Below are 20,564 nucleotides of genomic sequence, written 5' to 3'. Positions count from 1 at the left end.
GGACTTAAAGAGCTGCTCACAATTGTGGGCAATCGTTTAAAATCAAAAGCTATTTGCTTTCTTACAATAACGGAAGAAATTGGGTTCGAATTGCCTGGGGATGTATTTTTGTCTTTGTTTTATTTCTTTTTTTGGAGTTCTCCTCTCTAAAGGTATGTACAAAAAAGGAAGAAATATCTGACATAGCTGAAGGAAGATTTTCTCTATGCAAAAAAGTGACGTGAAGAAAATGAATGTACAAGATGGGGTGCATTTGTACACACTGTAAAAGTGTGATTATGTAAGGAAATGTACCTGAAAACAATCTGTAGGTTAGATGATAAATAAATAACGACAGCCAGAGATTTAAACTCGTTTTGATTTATGTAACCAAAGAGAGTTAAACCATGATGGATTCATTCTTCAAGTAGAGCATTATGTCTTTATTGCTGTACGCCAATTCCAGTCACACTGTTATCATTCGATCTGTCGAGGAGAGTCACGTGACCGATACAGGAACTGTTTCGAACTGCCTGACGCGCCAAACTGTTTCTGTTCCTTCTAAACTGCGCGCGTGTGCATTCGCGCACAGCATCTGGATTCAGCGCACACAGCAAAGCTATGCTTCGCAGTATATAAAATCCAAGCTGAACTGTAAACAACATAATAATAAACCAAGTTTTTTTTAACCATTTTGCAACTCTGGTGTGATGGTGTTCCACGGCCCTGCTCTGTGAGCGCCAGGTGCTGAGCGTCGTTTCAGAAAAAATGGCTGATCTACACTGAGTAGAAAGCTGCTACTCTCAGCAGTTCTTCCCCATTTTGTCATACTCAGCATGTCTGATTTCTTTTGCTGAAAACCGCAAAAGGGAATTGTTCAAAAAGTCAATGCATGCACGATATGAAAGTTATGTGATGGGGAATTAAAGCTGCTTTCTCACACTTCACTGTTCAACACAGAAGGGGGAGTATGTGTGTGTGTGGTGTGTGTGTGTGTGTGTGGGGGGGGGGGGGGGGGGGGCATTGAAAGGCAGCAAAAAATTTGTAAAAAAATAAATAAAAAAGCCAATCCACAAGAATCCTCATTCACAACATGTTTACTTAGAGGTTATGATACAGGTTTACATTATTTATTGACTGTATCTAAATAAATTCATATATTTTAAATTCAAATGGAAATATAAAATAATACAAAGCAACACACAATGACTTAAATTGTAAATATCGTGTATACTGGGTCATCAGATCAGTGTCGGTTAACTCTGTCAACTAGGTTGCCTGTAGTGATTTTTAATGTCCAGCAGGTGTCAGTATTCAGTGACAGTATCGGCACAGTTTGGCAATGTGTCGAAACGCTTCATGACGCCTCATCGACTGATCACTAGTGTGAAGCTCAGGTAAGGAAAGTACAGTACCACACTCTTAGCCGAAGAGTGCTAAAGAATCTACAAAGATTTCCCACAGAGGCGGTTCGCGCAGGAAAACCTTTCGCCTGCTCAACCCACAGTGCAAAGATAACTTTTTTAGACATTTTGTCCCCCCATAGTAACAACTTCCCCAGTGTTGAAAGCCCAAACGTTAGCAGCAGACATGATGTGTTGACTGATGGGAAATAACTGTGATCTTATCCAACTGGCCGGTCACCAGTTCATTTCTCAAAGCATGTCGGAAAATGTGATTTGCTTGCTTTCTTATTTTACTTCTTTTCATGTCTTCATCGATGTAACGTGAATAAATGGCAGTTGTTCCCACTTTTCTCATTTCCAATGTCGTTTTTAGCACATGCTCAGCCTGAGAAGATTGAGGCCTTTGCCGGTGGACACGCCATCCTCCCCTGCAGTTGGAAAAACCCTGCGAGTGATCACGTTCCAACGGTGGAGTGGTCCAAAGAAGGCCTCAACGACAGTATCGTCTTCTTGTACCGCGATGGCTGCGAGACCTTTGGGATGAAGAATGTGGATTTTGAGTTCCGGGCGAGTCTCTTCATGAGAGAGGTGAAAAACGGGAATGTGTCACTGAGGATCTCCAACCTGAGGCCGTCTGATGCCGGGACCTATCAATGTTTGATCATCCAAAGCGACAAAACCAGGCAAACAACAAGAGTTGAGCTGGTTGTTGGTACGTAAAGTTTATTTTGTTTACAATAGTGTTTTGAACTGGACAAAGTTTAAAATACAAAACTACTGTTTATTCCATGTTTCCAGTCTCATACTCTTGATGGGATCCAGAATTTCTGGACGTTTAAGCTACTTTATAGTTCATCACAAGCAACATTATGACCACTGGCAGGTGAAGCAAACAACTTCATAGTGTCTATTTGTCACACAGTGGATTTTGGTATTGTTTTGTATCCAGTTCTGATTTTATTGTATTTTTTCAACTGAAATATAATGAACATGATATTTTGGTTGCAGCTTTAGTGCTTTTGTATGAAATAGTTTTAATCCACCTTGGACTTGTATCACACAAACAATTTGGTTAAGTAACCTGTTAAGGTGTGTGTGGCTTAGCAGCAGCCAAGCAGAGGGGCCTGGAAAGCTAAAATGTGCTGGACATTGAAGGGTTAACAATTTTTATTTACTATGTTCACGTCACTCCAATTCACTTGAACAGGGCTGTGAAAATGGATAAGTATAAAAAAGTGGACTGACCTGACGAACAGCATTTTCATTTGCATTATGAACTGTAGGCTGAGTGTGTGTTGAGGGGACACCATGGCAACAGGACGCAAAGTGGAATAGCTGGTACAGGCAGTATGACGTTTTGAGCAAGGCCCCCTTTCCTAGAAATGATTTTCTCTGAAGATGCCGTTCAAATTCTCAGTTTTGTCTGAAAACTTTCAACACCTTTCCAGGAATCTTTGCCAATTCTGATGGCTCGCACTTGAGCAACCTGTAGTTGGAGCGCTGGTGCTTTTAAGAACTAGAAATCAGCCAACAGAAAAATAATGTAAGATCAGACTCTTAGGCCACCATAATTACAAGGGACTGTTGCAGTCACTCCTCCAAGATGACTGTTCTCACAACAGGGGACCACTGTATAAAGCCCTCTGGCCAGCCTGTCCACAGCCCAAGCGCAGTCCATTGGAAAATCCTTATCAGAGTTCTCTTGAACTCTGGCATCCCTGGCCAGGGTTCAGGAGAAGTTTCTCCTGAGGTAGCACTTAATCCCCCTGGGCCAAATAACCAGCTTCACCCTGCTTCAACTGCTTCCAACTGTCTGCCCGAAGTCAACCAAGCAGACACAAAGGCTGAGGTTTGGCAGGGAAAGTTTACTTCCAATGGTTTTCACTGTTTCATTTTAAGCGTTGACCAAGACGAAAAGGCCTGGAGCTAACAGGCTAGCTCCCGCTACTGTATTCGAAACAAAGCTTTGCTGATGTGTTTGAGTGTGTTTTTAGGGTTATAACAAACATTAAAAACAAAACAGTTTTATACATCGATGGTATATTAACATTTGTGTTTTCCGTTCCGCTCAGTATGACCAAATAGGGAGTAAAAGTATTTTTAAATTAGTGCCAAATGTCCGTTAGCAGTTTTACTAGCCTCCCAGGTAACAATAGTTTTACCACCGAGTAAACATGAGTACGGTTCGTTTTAAACATAATGCTGATTTTCATTTAGCTTCGATAATGAAAACCGTCGTTCGATAATGCTACGAGCGATAGGAAAGATTAATGTTGATTTAATTGTGTTTCCTGTAATTTTAAGGTGAACTCATGCAAGTGTAAACAATGGCCTCAGGAATTTCCCTGATACGTCATTTCCGATCGACCGTTCGCTTACAGCACCCTCTAGCTTTCTAAGTTACCAATTTGAGTGCTAATTGTATCCTGGAAAAATAATTACATTAATAGAAATCAAGTTTCCTAAAGGTTATTGATTTTTACTGAGCTGATCATTCTTTACAATGTTATTTCCCCAAATAATGTTTTATATAACTCAGATTTACATTGTGAATGGGTTGAACATACCAAATGTTGCTCATTCCACATTCTTTAAGATGAACTTTGGTTCTCTAACTTAGATCTGCAGTGAACCAGGATTCACTGAATCATTCTGATGATGGTGATTAATAATTTTATTTTGTCTTTTTCTTTCTTTGTGTGTACATAGTTCCTTAGCTTCTTTTTATCTTCATTTTGTTTTTTAATTAAGTTTCACTAGCCTAGTAGGGCAGATTTGGTTATTGAAATATAGTATTAATTACATTACATTTTATTTATACAGCGCCAGTTCATGAAACATGTCATCTCAAAGCACTTTACAAAGTCAAATTCAATCAGGTTATACAGATTGTATAGATTGGTCAAAAGAAAATTTTCAGTTGGTTGCATCAAGTCTCTCCAAGCAGCATTTACTCCTCCTGAAAGAGCGTAGAGCCACAGTGGACAGTCATCTGCATTGTTGATGGCTTTGCAGCAATCCCTCATACTGGGCAAGCATGAAGCAACAGTGGAAAGAAAAACTCCCCTTTAACAGGGAGGAAAACCTCCAGCAGAACCGGCTCAGTATGAACGGTCATCTGCCTCGACCGACTGGGGGTTAGAGAAGACAGAGCAGAGACACAACAAGAGAGACAAAAAAGCACAGAAGCACACATTGATCCAGTAATCTGGGATATATTGGAATTCAGATAAACAGCAATCTATAGTGGTGTGAATCCAACTATTGTCCTAATATCAGCTGTTTGTGTTGATATTCACCGGACAATACCTAACAGACTGAGAGTTATTTATTAAACATTAAATAACTTAAATCAGTGCGTAATTGTTCAACAACATGGAGGCCCTATCTGTAAACACTGGGAAGTTGTAACCACAATCCTCCCCCTCTTTTCAGTGTTTCCTTTCCTTTTTTTCAAAGAAGTCCTCCTTGTCTAATATCTGGACATCATTGTCATCAATGACAATGATGTCAACCCTATTTACTTTGTCTAAGAAAATTTCCTAGCTCTTACTCCAATCAAGAATCTTTGGGATGTGGTGGGCAATCAAGTCTGATCCAGAGAGAACCTCCTTTGCAATTTGCTGGAGATACAGGATCTTCTGCTAACATCTCTGTGCCTGGTACCACAACATACCTTCAGGGATCCACTGGGGTCCATGGGCTTGACTGGATAGACTTGTTTTAGTTATAAAAATGGGGGATGACATAACTTAATCTATGTCATAATGTTTATCACAACTTATATTTTACAACCTGTTTAAAATTGTTCCCACAGCTGCAGTATCCGACTTGAAGCTCGCTGTGGTTTTTGAAGAAAAGGAGGTGGTGGCTGTGACATGTGATGCAAGCTGCCGGCTGCCACCGCCAATAATCATCATTCAAGATGATGAAGGAAATGACGTCACCGATAAAGAGCCGAGCCAGCAACAAGACGCCAGAGGATGTTACGCCACAAGGCAGACCTTCTCTATGCAGGATTCTACAAGAAGGTAACAGAAGAGCTTCAACCTTTTCGGTTTTGTCTCTGAAAACTGTTGGTTTAAGAATTTATTTAATCCTGCAGATCCAACAAACTATTAATTAACGAGAACAAGTACGAACCAGACTGGCAATCTGAGTTCCCATGGGCTCATGAAACATATTTTCAACCTGCGAGCTGTGCACTTCTTCACACTTCAACACACAAACACTGCAGAACATGTCAAGCATACCATAAGAACTTAGGCTGTCTTTAAACACTACAAAATGCCCTCTGCCCTGCTGCCAGCCTTCTGATGCTGACAAGGTCTGCAGGGTTCCCTTCAGGCCCTACCACCATCCCAGCACCCGCCTTGGGGTCTGAGGCTGGAAACCCTCTCCTCACACGGGATATGTCAAAGGCATGTTCAAGGATGTGATCTAATCCCATGACAATCCAATGACGTGGGATTAGATCACATCCAAGATATCAAACTCAAACATGTACTCCGTTGCCTAATAAAGCTGTACTTGAAGACTCACACATAAATCTGTGATCACAGGGTCATCTGCAGAGTCAAGCAGCCACAAACGGACATGAACAGGACTGTAGAGATTCTCCTTCCAGGTAAAGGTTCTGAATTTACAGCTTATGCTTTTATTTCTGTTTTTGTGTAAATTCAAAGTGTATGGGGGGCAGCAGCCACTGAAGTCTCTGAAGTCATGTGTAACGTATCAAGATGCTGATTACTGCACAGGTGCCTTGGGCCGACCACAATGACATTTGAAAAACACTTGGATGGTTTACACTTGGATCTATCACAATGGATCTTGCAAATGTTTATTAATTCAAGGCTTCTTTTCCTTTTAGCCTTCTATGAGGGGTCCAACATTAATACCATTTTAAGCGCTGTTGGAGGAACTTCTCTTGTCTGGCTTGTAATTTTTCTTATCTGGACGAAATGTCACCAAAATGGTAAGTCAGAGTTTTTATGATAAATAATTACAGGGCGAGAGCAAATAAACTATGACTTTCAGGTCATCTTCACATGGGTAACTCTTTACACTTATTGAGGATGGACAGTACAAAGGACTGAAAGTTTTCCCCTGTGCTCAGATTGATTTTTTTTTTTAACCTGCCCACACAGAGAAGACGAAACCATCTAGGAAAATGTTTTACTCTTAGATGAGAAAGATTTGCCTTCTGGCCAGAATAGCAGGAAGACTGACTTAAAGAGTTAACATGACAGAATGCTACATGGTTGAAAATCGGCTCTACATATATCCAAAGAGGTTTTACAATGGATAAAGTGGCTAGAATTAAGCTACTGGAATGGCCTGCCGAAAAGTCCTGACCTCAACCCCTTTTAAAAACATGTGGACTTTGATTACGGGATGGATTCTTTCCTGAAAAATAACCAAAAAAAAAAAACAGATACAAATGTCATAACCGTTTGCATGCATTAAAATATAATTTGAATCTGTATTCTGAATCTTTAAACAGACTTTCAAGTGTCTAAGTGACTGATACAATTGTAAGAAAATAAACTACCTCAATACCTTTACAACAAAAGATTTACTCAGACAGCGTAATGAGGCAAAAACTACCAAAAATTAGATTATTGTCCTTTTGAAAGGTTTCATGAGCGGTGACTGTTGTTTGTGTCTCCGCAGCAGAGGAAAAGCCAGACCGAAAGAAATCAATGGATTCAACAACCGTCTGCTTTGAAAGCTGGAAGCTTCTGACTCAAGATTCTAAATCAAACGCAGAAAAAAGGTTGATTGAGAATCTAAAAAACGAGGTGACTGATCTTAGGTCGGAGAGCAGTAGAAAAGATGGGATCATTTGCCAGCTAAATGAGACCATCTGTAAACTACAGGAGGAAATGCGATCTTTGGGTGATGTCTACCACCATTGCAAGCCAACAACTGTCCAAAGTTTCTCTGAATCATCCAATGATTTTCCACGTAGCCCCAAACAATCTCCGCACCCCAACTCAGTGACTAGTAAAAATGTAGGTGATCGCAACCTGATGAAAAAATCGGCAAAACATTCAAAAGGTGTTCAGCAACGGCAAATCAAAAATTCATCATTTTACCGAGCATCTAAAGGGACACAAGGACACAGCAGCACTTCAGAGCGGACGACTCCGGGTGGCTCAGGGCTTGCAGCTGGTGGAAACCAGAAAAGAAATGCCCATTCTGCCAGTGATCCTTTGATTGATCCTGATCACAGCGTTAGCATCGTTCACCGCAGATATTCCTCATGGCCTCCACCTCATTCCCATTTTAGCAACCGTTACTCACTTCTGGCTAATTTACCACAGCAGTAAACAACTTAGAGGGAAGGATTTGTGCACCACAATCTAAAAAGATGCTTTCATGCATTCAAACACCAAATTGGCGTTTTTGCACATAGATATTGTACAACCCGGTTTGTACCGCTAGTTCAGAGATTTGCTCAGAGATTTGTGAAGTCGTTCAATTGGAAAACCAAATTTCTGAATACAATCAACATGAATCCGTATTTGTATATTCTATTTTGATTTAGAAAGTATCGTTTGATGGGTCTATCGGCTACAAATTGATGTCTCTGAACTATAATAACAATAAGAATCTATTTTCTTGCACAATACTTGCACCGACACTTGATTTTAGCTACTGTCTCTTAAAGACCTTGAATGCTCTATTTGAATTCCATTCTGTGTTATAATACTAACGTGTGACAAACTCTTTGTATATGAAGTGAAATATCTATTATAGTGTTGGAAATTTTTTACATCACAGGTTAGTCCCTGTAAATCTGTTTTCTTATGCAGCTCTGCTCGCTGTTATAATGTGTTTACAACTTTTTTTCTCCATATTTTTCCATTTAAACTCTATATACCTCCTTATGTACACAAAAAGTCATTTAACATGGTAGAGAAAAGGAAACGGGTTTTCACCACAGTAGGACTTTTTTAAACTGCATGTTTTAAGATATCGATGAGATATTTCTCTGTTCTACTACTAATGTGTTTTTGCTACAGATTAACTCTGAGAAAAGGTTATATTGTTATTATATTATGTAGCCGGTGTTTCTTTGTGCTTACAAAATGTCTGTGTTAAATATACCTCAATAAAACTCTCTGAACTGTGATGTTTTCTGAAAAAAATTGTAGATTTCTTTTGAAGTATATCACTCCCAAAGCCAGCCCAAGACGCAATTAAATTAAATTTAAATGTATTTATTTAGCACCAATTCAGAACACGTCATCTGAAGGCACGTTACAAAGTTGATGCAATCAAATCATACAGACGGATTGGTCAAAACATTTTCTATCAAACTAAACCCTTAGACAGCATTCCCTCCTCCTGGATGAGCGTGGAGCCACAGTGGACAGCATTGTGTCATTTACTTTCAAGCAAACCCTCGTACCAAGCATGCATGTAGCGACAGTGGAGAGGAAAATTCCCCTTTAAGAGGAAGAAACCTCCAGCAGAATCAAGTTCGGTGTGAACAGCTTCTGTACGACCAACTGAGAGTTTGAGAGGACGAAGCAGAGACACAACAAGATCATAGCAAACTAGACCATTTCTAGGCCTCCCATAAATTCTTGAATTTTAACATTGTGGACCAAAGCATGACAATAATTTTACATTTATTTTGAACCTTTCAGCATAGATAAGATATTTTAAATCGTTTAAATGTAACTTTAGGATTTCAAGGAATTGGCAAGTTTATATTATGAGGAGAATAATCTTCATTGTTTGATTGCTGTGTTGACACAGTTACAATCCGATGCCACGTAATTAATCTTGACAGGAAGAGACCCTATAAATAGGTGTAAGAAATGTCAACAGAAAAAAGCACATTATCTGACCAAAACTTCACTTATTATTGGTCCTGCATATTTTGAAATCCATCTTTTTCTCCTGAAGAAGTTTAATGTTTTATGATGTCTGGAGTGGCCAAAATATATGCCTGTACATTACTGAGTCTGCTGCCCACATCACAGGGAGTCTTAGGTGGGTAGAGACAGCATCCTAAATAGAACCTTAAAGTCCAAATGAATGATCTGTGTGGTTGATGTTGAATAGTATTGCTAAGATAATGAGACTGAATTGCCATCCAGAAATAGCATAACTCAACCTAGAAAGAAAAATAAATCTGTAGATGAGAAGGATACACCATACAGCATCAGCTTGTTTCTAACTTTATTTTCTTTATTTTTTAAACATTAAAAAAGTTGTGACGACCCTTTAAAATAACACTTGTTTAAAGTTTGTCCTCTGTACTATTGTTCTGCTACACAAAACAAGATATTTTAATTGTGCTCTTTGTTTGGGAGACATGTTCTTACTGGTTTCTTGTCACTACAGACACAGTTTCTTATTTCTGTCTTAGTTATGTCCCACTATTGCTAACTAAAGTAGGTTAAAGTGTTGCGATTTGGAAGATAGCTCTTTGTCTTGGACCCTTATGTGCTATTTTGTTTCTTGATGAATTTAATTCCCATAGAAAAAAAAATGCCAAGTCAGTCAACGTTTAGTGCCTGATGTTCACATTAAAGGTATAGTGGACAATTCTTCCGGAAACGTAGACAACAAATGCCTAAGTGCGAGACCGTCTGACCTGGTGTTCTGCTCCTAAGGGGATTGTGTAAAAAAAATCTCCCAAATCCACTCTGGTCTTATTTCTTTCTACTGAAGCCTTCCTCTTCTTCTCATACTTGTCTGCCAAGTTTGGCAAACTGTCTGCCAAACTTGGCAGACAGTTTGCTTCTTGCGACTTTTCAAAGTGTACAGTGAGAGCAGCGGACCTACGATGAACGGCTAACCATGATGCTAACTGCTAAGCTAGCCGCTAAGCTAACTGGATACATAAGCACTGGAAATTAACATGTGTAGAAGGAGGAAGCAAGGAAAGATCATGCACACTGGCGTTACGTGAGTGCGTCATAATTGCTGGCATGTGGAACAACCGATAGATAGGCAATACTTCAAACTTCAAAGTTGACTGCAATTATGTGTCCCACAGACAATCCCAGATAACGTCCAAGTTTTGGTCTGCTAATAACAGGTTTTGTCACATACAGTATTCATTAAGTAAGAAGTAAAATTTAAAGCTAAGTCTCAGATGGTTTTGGTTACCTTTCTCACATGAGGTCCACATAAAACCAATACTTGACATACATGAAACTTTTAAAGGTAATTTCCACTGACCCATTATGCGTGCTATAGACATTCCCTCTGGCTCTCTTTTCAACCGATGTGTCCCCTAATAAATGTTGCCTTAGCTACTGTTGTAAAATTCAGATCTTTCAGGTGGGAAAAATTTTGCTTTTAATCAATGTTTAAAATTTTTAAATCCATTAAAGTCATTTAAGCCAGCAAGGTGTTTTTACAGCTAAACGGTTTTAAAAGATGTCTGTGCTGCTCCCATATATGGGTAAAAACATGAAACACCAGCAAGGTTTCTGCAAAAAAAACTGTTTCCTCACACTTTGTTTTGTTAAGCCTTGTTTTCTCTTTAGAAGCAACATGTGAGTCTGACGCTAATCCCCTGCAGCACCTACAAGATCTGTTTTTTCACAAAGGAAGCAAAAGATCAGAGTGTTTTTCAGTCAGTCGATGGACAAACAGGATGCTGGTAACACCGATCTGCCTGATGCTGAGTGAGTTCAATCACTGCTATGTCTTTTCAAAATTAATCAAACTTTATGTTTGGCTTGTTTACATTTTTACAAATCACTGGATTATTAAATGTGCTTGATTGGTGGTATATTTTGTATTTGACGATCCTGCTTTCTCGTATTTTTTCCTCTTCTTTAATCTGAGCGTAATCTGGGTGTAATCTGAGTTTAATCGCTCATTATGTCATGAAATGATTACTTTTTACTGATCAAACTTTTGTGTAAGTATTTTCCTCCCACACACTTTTATTTCAAAATTTTTTCCCCTTCGTGGTTACTTTTCTAGGGCACTTTCACACTTTCTGTGTCACTTCCTCTCTTATTTTTATTGTTTCAACTACTTCAAGTGTCCTTTATCATCTGCTGCTCGGTTAATTTCTTTTGTTCCTACCTTCAATGTTCTTTTCTGTTTTTAAGGTAACTCTTCTTTTCATCATTTCCTCTTTATCTCCAGCGGTATTTCATGTCATTTTTGCAAAATTGTTTGTAATTATAATTTTGTCAGATATTAACAACCTGTTTCTTCACCCAGTTTCCCCTAAAGTTCCTTGCCTCCTTGCTCCCTTTGATCTGTCCTCCTCTCAGCCTGTCTTCAGGTCAGCCCTGACCGCTCCCAGTTCTTCCGCTACGAATCCGTCTCCCTGACTTGTGAGGATCGCCTTAACGCCACCGGCTGGAAGGTGAGGAGGAGAACTTTAAGCCGCGGTGTCACTTCCTGCTCACCAGGCTGGGGTGCCACTTCCTCTGGCTCCACCTGCATCATCGGAAACACCTACCCAAAGGACTCGGGGGTGTACTGGTGCGAGTCTGAAGGAGGGGAGAGAAGCAATGAGGTCAACATCACCATAACTGGTACGGTCCATACATATTGTTTAAATCAGGAGGCATGAAACGTGTCAAACTCCACTCCATATAACTACCTTCCGGAAAAATGCTTCGGTTGTATTATATGATTTTGTTTCCTGTGCCATTATCAAGTTCTCCTTATTATTGTATTGCTTTGAACTCCTTATTTAGATATTAAGTGGTGTAATTAATTACTGAATAAAATGAAATGATGGTTTTCTTCTGTTTTTATAGCATCTCCCTGGAGTTAAAATTCTGGTTGCTTGGATTCAGGTTCTTACAGACTCACTGCCATACAGAGAACCACTATAATTTTCTTTAGCTGTCACTTTACACATGTCGCATTAATTGATACTGTATATTCTTCAGTGACGGTATCAAGGCATTAGTTGTTTGTACCTGTAATACTTTATTAGTTGGTTTTGCTGTTCTTTTTATATCTCTCTTTGCAGGTGTAGAAGCAGACTCTAAGGATGTTATATTGCTCTCTCCCTTTCCTCTCCTCTTTCACCTTTTTTCCATTTCAGAAAGAAAGAAAACCAGCTCAGCCTAGTGTAAATGTACAGCACATCCTAAGAATGATGGCTGAAAATATTAAAACAGCATGTATTTTTCCAAAGATCGCGCAGTGATTCTGGAGAGTCCTGCCATGCCGGTGTCAGAAGGAGCTGCTGTGGTTCTTCACTGTAAAGCTCAGACAAACCGTTCCCAGCACAAATACAACTTCTTTAAAGATGGCCGCATCATCAGGAGCAACTGCTCAGGAGAGATGACCATTCTCAGGGCTTCCCGATCCGACGAGGGACTCTACACCTGCAGCGCCTCAGGGCTTGGAGAATCAGAAGGAAGCTGGCTGACAGTATTAGGTGATGGAAATGATCAACAGATTCAGCTTAGTGAGGGGAAACCTTCATACTCATATCATGTTTAATAAATAGCAGGTAGTCCCACATTAGCATTAGAGCACCATATTCATTTCAGACCTGGTTTCAACATATGTCTGCATCCTGTTTGAAGTCAGGACAATGTAATGAAATTAAAAAATTTTAAGGTTTAATTATTTATATCTACAGCACCTCTGCCAGCGTCATCTTCAGCCTCGGTTTCCTTCACTGCTTCCAGACTTGTGTGCCACCTGATAGTGGGAATACCTTACCTGTTGTCCACCATCTTACTTGGACTAATTTACAGAGACAGGAAAAGAGGTAAAGCTACCCTCCTGAGTGTCTGTGCAGGACATCTGGTGTTCCTATTTCCACTGTTTCAATTAAGAAACTTTGACACATTTTAAAAGTCAAAAAATAGAATAGAAGAACAATCTGATGTCATCAGCATATAGGATAATCAGAAAGTACTTTTCCATACAGTAGAGCTGGGCGATATGGAAAAAATCATATATCATGATATGGACTATTTTATATCACAATAACGATATATATTGCAATATGCCCCAATTAAGTAAGTTTTCAGCAAATCTCTGAAAAATATGACAAAACATAATTGTTTACTTTTTTCCAACTTTATTTTGAAGTGACATTTATAGTACTGTCACAAATTACAAAAATAAATTGTAGTGCAGTAACATAAATACATAAAATGAGGCAGAGGTAGCGCTACAGTACCCTTCACATTTTTTTTTCAAAATCCTACAGGTTTTTAGTTTAAGTTTCGGAGTAGAAAAGCACACATTTTTGAACGAACGTTAGTTACAAGTTTCTGAAATATTTAACCTTGTAGTGCAAAGTTTGCATACCATAACGGCAATATAGATTATCGAAACTTTTTTGGTAAAAGTGCTTCATCTTGGGTTGCCGGCGTAGCTGTCTCTGTTTGTTGCGACCACGGGTTTAAGACTTCAGCCTCCTGCGTCTCCATCTCTCAGCTCTCATGAGTTAAGTAACGTAAAGCATGTCGCAAACCCGCGTGTGAGTCAAAAGCGGTAAAGCAGCGTCATGTTGCAAAACCACAAGACGGCGCTTCTTTGTGAATTAAAAATAAATAAATCTTGTTTATCACTTATAAACTGTGTGTAGGCTACATGACTACACTAATAAGTTTGTCGTAGTCTACATTGGGGAATATTTGCTTGAATACGAGATAAAATGGTGGTAGAAACGATAGAAACGATAGAATAGAATTAGCACTGTAGACACTTTTCTATCGTCCGTACGATATGTATCGTCCTATCGCCCAGCCCTACCATACAGGGTGGCCATTAATTAGAAAAACGTTATCACTTCAAATGACATAGTGACTACAGAAACATCTTAATTTGAACCTTTTGGATCTGATTTTCTCAGTTTTTTGTGTTTGATATCTCCTAGAAATATCATAAACATAAATAGAAATAAACAAAGTGAAAATCAGGCACCAAAGAGTTGTATTACATATTTTTTCTGTGTTTTTTTTTTTAATGATTTTTAATTTATAGACCTGGATCATGCTTGTTACATATGTTTAGTTTATTTTAGGAAAGAGATATATAAATACATGAAGTGCCAGCTAAAAAGCCAAGGGAATAAATTGGAGTAAATCAAAGCCAGTTAACACCCACTGTTGGCACCAAGAGAGAAGGTCAAATACTCAGTTATGGCCGCAGTGCTTTATTCTAACCAATAGCTGTTAGTCACTGGCTGGTTTAGCAATAGTGGCACCTTTCTGTAAGGAAGTGGCTAGTTCATGTGGTTGATTTCTGAAAGTCCGAGGCAGACTAAATTTGCAGACTATTTTTTAAACATAAATATGTGGCGGTTTCCTCAGTCACCATCTCTATGTTTTTCTTCACAGATGCTCGGATAGTTGCGGAAAAGAGAGAGAATCATGATGTTATCATGCGGGTTGAGTGAGTCAAATGCAGCAGCTGTCGACCTCAGAGAAGGTCGTCTAAACCCCGACCTCATGAACTCTTCTGGAGTCCAGAAAGATTCTGGACTACTGTGGCGCTCAAGTAGATGTATTTATTTATTTGAATCGCTTTTCTATCAAGATCGTATTTCATCCAAGAGTTTTTCTTTACAGTGAAGCATATTTCAGATACATTACCATTGATTGTGAAGAGGACAGGAAAAAGTTGCTCATGTGTGTCTTTTAAAAAAAAGTGTGCTTTTGGTATCAAAGCTGCTGTCGTCAGCTTTTTGTCCGACGGGTTGCGCAGAAGGGGGTTTCTTCCACTATGGGCTTTTCCTGTAACCTCAGCTTGTGTGTTTTTTTTCTAGTTGCTTTATTCAATTCTATAAAAAAAAATAGTATCATTATTAATGATGTGGTGATTGAGCCATTTATTCCTCTGAAGGTCAGCTGTGGTTAGTTAACTGGAAACAATGTGTGGTTTGCTTCTCAGAAGACAGGATACTGTGCTAAACTCGTACGTGCAAATAGGAGCGTTAAGTTGAAAACCTATCATACTGAATATAGGACACACCTACACTTTCTACCCCTAACACATGGATGAGGTTGGGAATGACAGAGAGTGAAAGAGTGTACACATAATAGGTGTTATAGGTGTTCACAAGTGTACAAAAATGTGAATGTATAATAAGAAATGTGCTGGTCTAGTAGATCTCATAGTAAAATATTTTCTGTCATTGTAAGCTGAGGAGAAAAACTATTACCTTTTACAACAGTGCTGTAAATATTAAAAAATACAAATAAACACTTTAAAAAATGTGCATAATTCTGTAATTCTGCCTTTATCTTACCTTCTGACTATCATACCCCCTCTGACATCATTAACCCGTTTATGAACCTTCTCTGTAATTCTTCTTTTCAGACGTGCCAACATGCTCCATCCAAAGGATGCAAGTTGGTTTGCCTGAATGGTATTTTGTCTAAAAAGCTGAGAAGTGAAGGATTTTACCCACTACAGAGAGACAGGAGGGTCAAATTAGGTTTAAACTGTCTTCCTAAATTAATGTACAATGCAGAGCCGTGAACCGTTGCATGAACCGTCGGACCGTTCACATGAATCCATTAATTTCTGATAATGGACACCTCGAAGGGCATCATCCCCCTTATATCACGGTCACTTACGAAATAAATAAATATTAAATCAATTATTAATACTTTAATGTTTTTTTTCCCACCGTTAAAATCATAAATTTTCACAAGAAGCGGCTGAGAGAACTGTTTAATATCTCTTGTTGTGACGCATTGCAAAGGTAACTAGCTTCAACTGTCTTGCTGTTACCAGCTAGCGTGTGAGCTAGCCCAATAATTTATAGAAATCAGGCTATGTGGTCTGAACTTTTTAATAGGTGTCCTATAATAACCATTATACCATGGTCTAGGCCAGGGGTCTGCAACCTGTGGCTCCAGAGCCGCAAGTTGCTCTTTGGACCTTCCACAACAATGGCTCTTAACAACTCTGGCTAAAAATGATGAGGAACTTTCTGCCGCTGCCCAGTCAAGAGGACTCCAGCGGTTTGGTGGACAGATGGGCTTTCCACAGCGCTCCAAGGAAGTAGAGTTTCTCTAAATAACAGAACCTGAGTTCTCAGTTTGTTTAAGGTCTTCAGCAGGGGCCCAGCCTTTTCTGAGCAATCTGAAATGGGTAAAAGTAAGGGATGGTCGACCGGGCGGGTCAGTACTCCATGAGTGAAGCAATGAATGTACATACAAAAGAGTAATCTGTAATAGTTACAGCTCTAGGCTAACTTTGTCTTTGTTTAATTTTTTACCAGAACTTCTTCCGTCTTAGTATTTATGAAAAACATGTTTACGTAGAATTTGAATTGAACTATAATCTTCTACATCAAAATATGCGTAAAAGCTATTGGAGGGTAAGCAAAGAGGGGGGGGGAGGGGGTATTTTGTGTTTGATACATGATTCTATATACTTTTCTCCACTATGTATCTGCAATGTAGAAGATCTTAAAACTAAGGATAAGCCACTGGATGACAAAGGTGAGTCTAAACAAATGCAAAAAACAAACAGAAAACAGTAGAAAGCGTCAGAAAATCTTATTCTGATGTATTTTCTGTTCAAGTTTCTGTCCTGGGTTGTGTTGGGAGGTGGAGGCAGATAAAAGGCTAGTAGACCTGTATTAAGAATCTTATTTTAACCAGGTGTGGAGTCTCTGCATTTGGGGCCATTGAGGCCAGGCACCACCAGATGTCACTGTGGAACTCTGTTTTTATTAATCAATGGGACAGAATCGTATTTTGTAGGATAATATTTTAAAAAAAGGCTGATTTCCTTACCAATAAGATGCTGTCAAAAACATGTGTGTCTATATATCTCAGTCTGCCAGAAAACTGACAAGCTCAGAGGCTAAATCCTCCCCATTGTTTCTTTAAATAATGTACATATGAAATCCCAGTGCACATGACCAACACGCTCTCAGTAGACAGCTGTGGGGCACAAATACTACGGCCCCAAGCTCGGATCGTCCAATCAAAATGCTGGAAATGCACACGTTACGTTTAGGTTCTGCTGGATAGTGTAAGACAATACAGTGTTGGATGTCCTTGCTGGATCATTGAAGTATTGACGTGAATCTTTTTTGTTCAATAAATTAACGTTATGATTGAGCCTTTATTTGTAATTTTATGGATGAAAATGAAATTACCTTTAGATTATATAAAATGGTATTTCTGGTGTGTTTCATTTAAAATTGATCAAAGTCAGGTTGTATTAAGCACAGAAACATGAGTTGTTGCTAACAGGTGTTGAGTTTTTGTGCCCCACTGAACTTATCATGCCATAGATGCCAGTGGTAACCCGATCTCTGTAGTTTCCCTTATATCGATCTGTTTCTCAACAGATCAGTCAAGCCAAGCTCTGACATGGAGCACCTTGCAACAATGATTGAAAGGAGTAATACTCCATGACCTTTTGAGTCAGCATATTTAAGATGAAACAGAGCACACAACATGCGCCACACATGTTGGCACCTTGAAAGGTGAAACAGTCACTCCTCATTGTGCAGTGATGCTTTCACTGTAGAGGGAACAAACTACTGAAGGATGCAGCTGTTACTAATGTCTCTAAAGTTTTTTGTTTTTTTAAAGACATCTACACCTCTGACTTTAATGCTGTTAAGAATGTGTGAGTGGAAACCTCACTCCCTATTAAGGTGTTTGAAACATCTACCCCACATAACAATAGTCAACACATTCTTCATCAACTATCTGCTTGCAGGCATGTACTGTACATGTATGATTACTACCATTTGCTAACCCCAGGGCACACAGCACTGATATCAAGCCACCTCAAGAGGATTTAGCTACTAAGCTTGTCAGTATTCTGGCAGAGTTAGATTTATAGACAGATCTTTATAACATAATTTTATTGGTAATGGAATCTGTCTTTTTTACAATATTGCTCTATAAAGAACGATCCTTTTCCACTCAATACTGTGAACATAGAGTTCTGCTGGGGCCAGGGCTAAATTTTACAAGCTTACAGGCAGTGTTTCTGTTTAAACTTGTGGCAGAACCAGGATGTGATCATTATATTTAGTACAATTTACAACATGTGTGTTAATTAACTGATGGGACAAAGGGATTGAGGAATTGTTATATTGATTAAGTAATTAAATATCGGCATTGTGGCAGGCTCCCGGGTGCTGACGGATTCAGAACATCCTCAAAGTCAGCCAGATGTCTCTGGGAGGCAAAGGTTACTGAGTTATTCCTTCTAGAAGTCGGCTAGAGATGTCAGTCATGCTTCCAAATTTCCTGTTCATCACAGGCGAGGGCTTAGGAGGAACTTCGCTCTCAGACTTCCTCCTGTTGTGCATCAGCTGCTTTCCCTTCGACGCCTTGGTCATTTCCACGTTGTTTTCTGTATTTCCTCTACCTGTGAGAGACACATCATTAAATTTATGTCAACCATTTCAGCTCGGATTAAAGCTTTAGTCAGAATAAAGATCAAGAGAACTCCTTGATTTGAGGATAAAGTTAGATGCCACAACTTTTAAGAAAAGCTTTAGGAATTTCAGAAAGTAAACCAATTTCATTAACAAATATCAATACTATTTTGCGTTCAAAAAGAAGTTAGAGTTTTACCTTTTTTCCATTTATACAGGCAACAAAGTAAACCAGCAACAAGTACGCCAAAACTGAACACTCCAAGACCAATTCCCACCGCTTCTCCTGTTTCCATGATGCCTGGAAAGATGTAAAGGTGACAGGTCAAGGGTCAATTTCTAGAGATGTCATTTTAGGAAAGGTGGGCAGAGGAGAGACGCCATCAGTTCAGTGATGGCTGTGGAGTAAAAACTGTCACTGAGTCTGACAGTGTGTCTTTAGAGACCTGTTCCGTCTGCCAGAGGCCAACAGGGTGCATTATAAGCATATTGCTTCTGCCAATACTCCCTTTTCAGACTGTTTTAATTTATGTTACATGGACATATACTGTCATTTATTATATTCTTGTGTGTCTGAAATAAATATCACAGGGTCAACAAATGGTGAAAGCGTTGTGTAGAGTCTTTCACTATGCTGTAGACTCTATTGTTACAGGTAAATTTAGCTCCAGATGGGGTAAAGGAAGACATGCGATCAGAGAGATCAGAGAGAAATTATTCTGATTCTGAGATGCTCTGTCAGGCTGTCTGGTTGGGGAACTTTCTGCCGCTGCCCAGTCAAGAGGACGGACAGATGGGCTTTGCTCAGCTTTCTAAGGAAGTGGAGTTTCTGATGGCCTTTTTTAAATGACAGTATATGACAGTCGTTTAAGGTCTTCACTAATGTTAAAAGTAATTTGTAATTTTAAATCTCACTTATTTCAGTGGATCCCTTCAATACTTTCTGCTAGAGCAGTCGGTCTTCAAGATAAATATTTTCAGCCATGATTAGAATTTCAGCATGTAACAAAATATTTATTGTTTGCAAATGCTGAGATTAACACTCCGGGGTTGAAACGTTGTCTCTGGTCTCCATTTCTAAGCTAACCACCACCCCAGTGTGCCACATGCAGCACTGACGAGGCGTGCTGCTACCGGACCTCTACCACAACAATGGAGCCTACACCGCAGTATAAATGCAGCATTCACACATTAGAACAGAGGTTTTTTTTAAGAGGCTGGAGGAAGATACTCACGGTTTAGCTTTGGTCTTCATCAGCTCCCAGAGCAAAGGCTGAAAATCAAGCACACAATTAAATCAGCTGCTTACAGATCGCAGCCGGTTCAGTAAAATAAACGCTTTCCCGTCATTTTCACCGCTGCTTGCAGTTTTCTTTTAATTTATAATGTTAGTCTTTTATATTTTAAACTAATTAACCATTGATGCAGAGAATAGTTTGCTTGAAAACATTTATAAACAGTCAAAGTGCTGAAGAGTAGCGTATAATCGGTACCTGAGGACTCCATGGACTTTTACTTTGGCTCAAGTTAATGAATCATAGAGTCAATTTATGGCTCAGTCCAAAGGCCAGAGAAGAACATATTCATACAGCTCAAATATCCTTAATAACACACAAATGCACCAAAAAAATAATAATTTGTGATGTTTACAATGTTAGTATTTTACCACAGCAACTACTGCTTGATCATTTATGAAGTATTGGGTATAATGTGAATTAGAATATTGTAATATTTGAGAGAAAATATCTGAATATAATAGTATTTTTTTCAAAGTACAGCTGCTGCTTCTACGGATATAAAGGACCTAGTTGAGGTTTGGGCTTCTGATCAGGACGTCCCCTGGGTGTCTC

At 39.1% G+C, this 20,564-nt stretch overlaps 1 protein-coding gene and 1 long non-coding RNA gene across 2 annotated transcripts; one reads left to right on the top strand and one right to left on the bottom strand.

Moving 5' to 3' along the window:
• The first annotated feature begins 49 nt into the window (after positions 1-49).
• LOC105921387 lies at positions 50-14,751 on the top strand. The gene is made up of 9 exons (XM_036129259.1): positions 50-152; positions 1,759-2,097; positions 5,203-5,416; positions 5,948-6,012; positions 10,901-11,041; positions 11,645-11,911; positions 12,526-12,771; positions 12,979-13,110; positions 14,693-14,751. Exons 1-9 carry the CDS (start codon positions 101-103, stop codon positions 14,749-14,751), a joined length of 1,515 nt encoding a protein of 504 aa, XP_035985152.1. The 5' UTR covers positions 50-100.
• A 4,159-nt stretch (positions 14,752-18,910) lies between these two features.
• LOC110367440 lies at positions 18,911-20,234 on the bottom strand. Its single transcript, XR_002427466.2, has 3 exons — positions 20,208-20,234; positions 19,950-19,987; positions 18,911-19,015 (listed from the first exon to the last, which is right to left on the bottom strand). It is a non-coding gene; the product is annotated as an uncharacterized LOC110367440 (long non-coding RNA).
• Positions 20,235-20,564: the final 330 nt, after the last annotated feature.

This window comes from Fundulus heteroclitus, unplaced genomic scaffold, assembly GCF_011125445.2.
Source record: "Fundulus heteroclitus isolate FHET01 unplaced genomic scaffold, MU-UCD_Fhet_4.1 scaffold_149, whole genome shotgun sequence".
In the NCBI taxonomy this organism is placed as follows: Eukaryota; Metazoa; Chordata; class Actinopteri; order Cyprinodontiformes; family Fundulidae; genus Fundulus; species Fundulus heteroclitus.
This window is presented reverse-complemented; position numbering and strand designations above follow the sequence as displayed.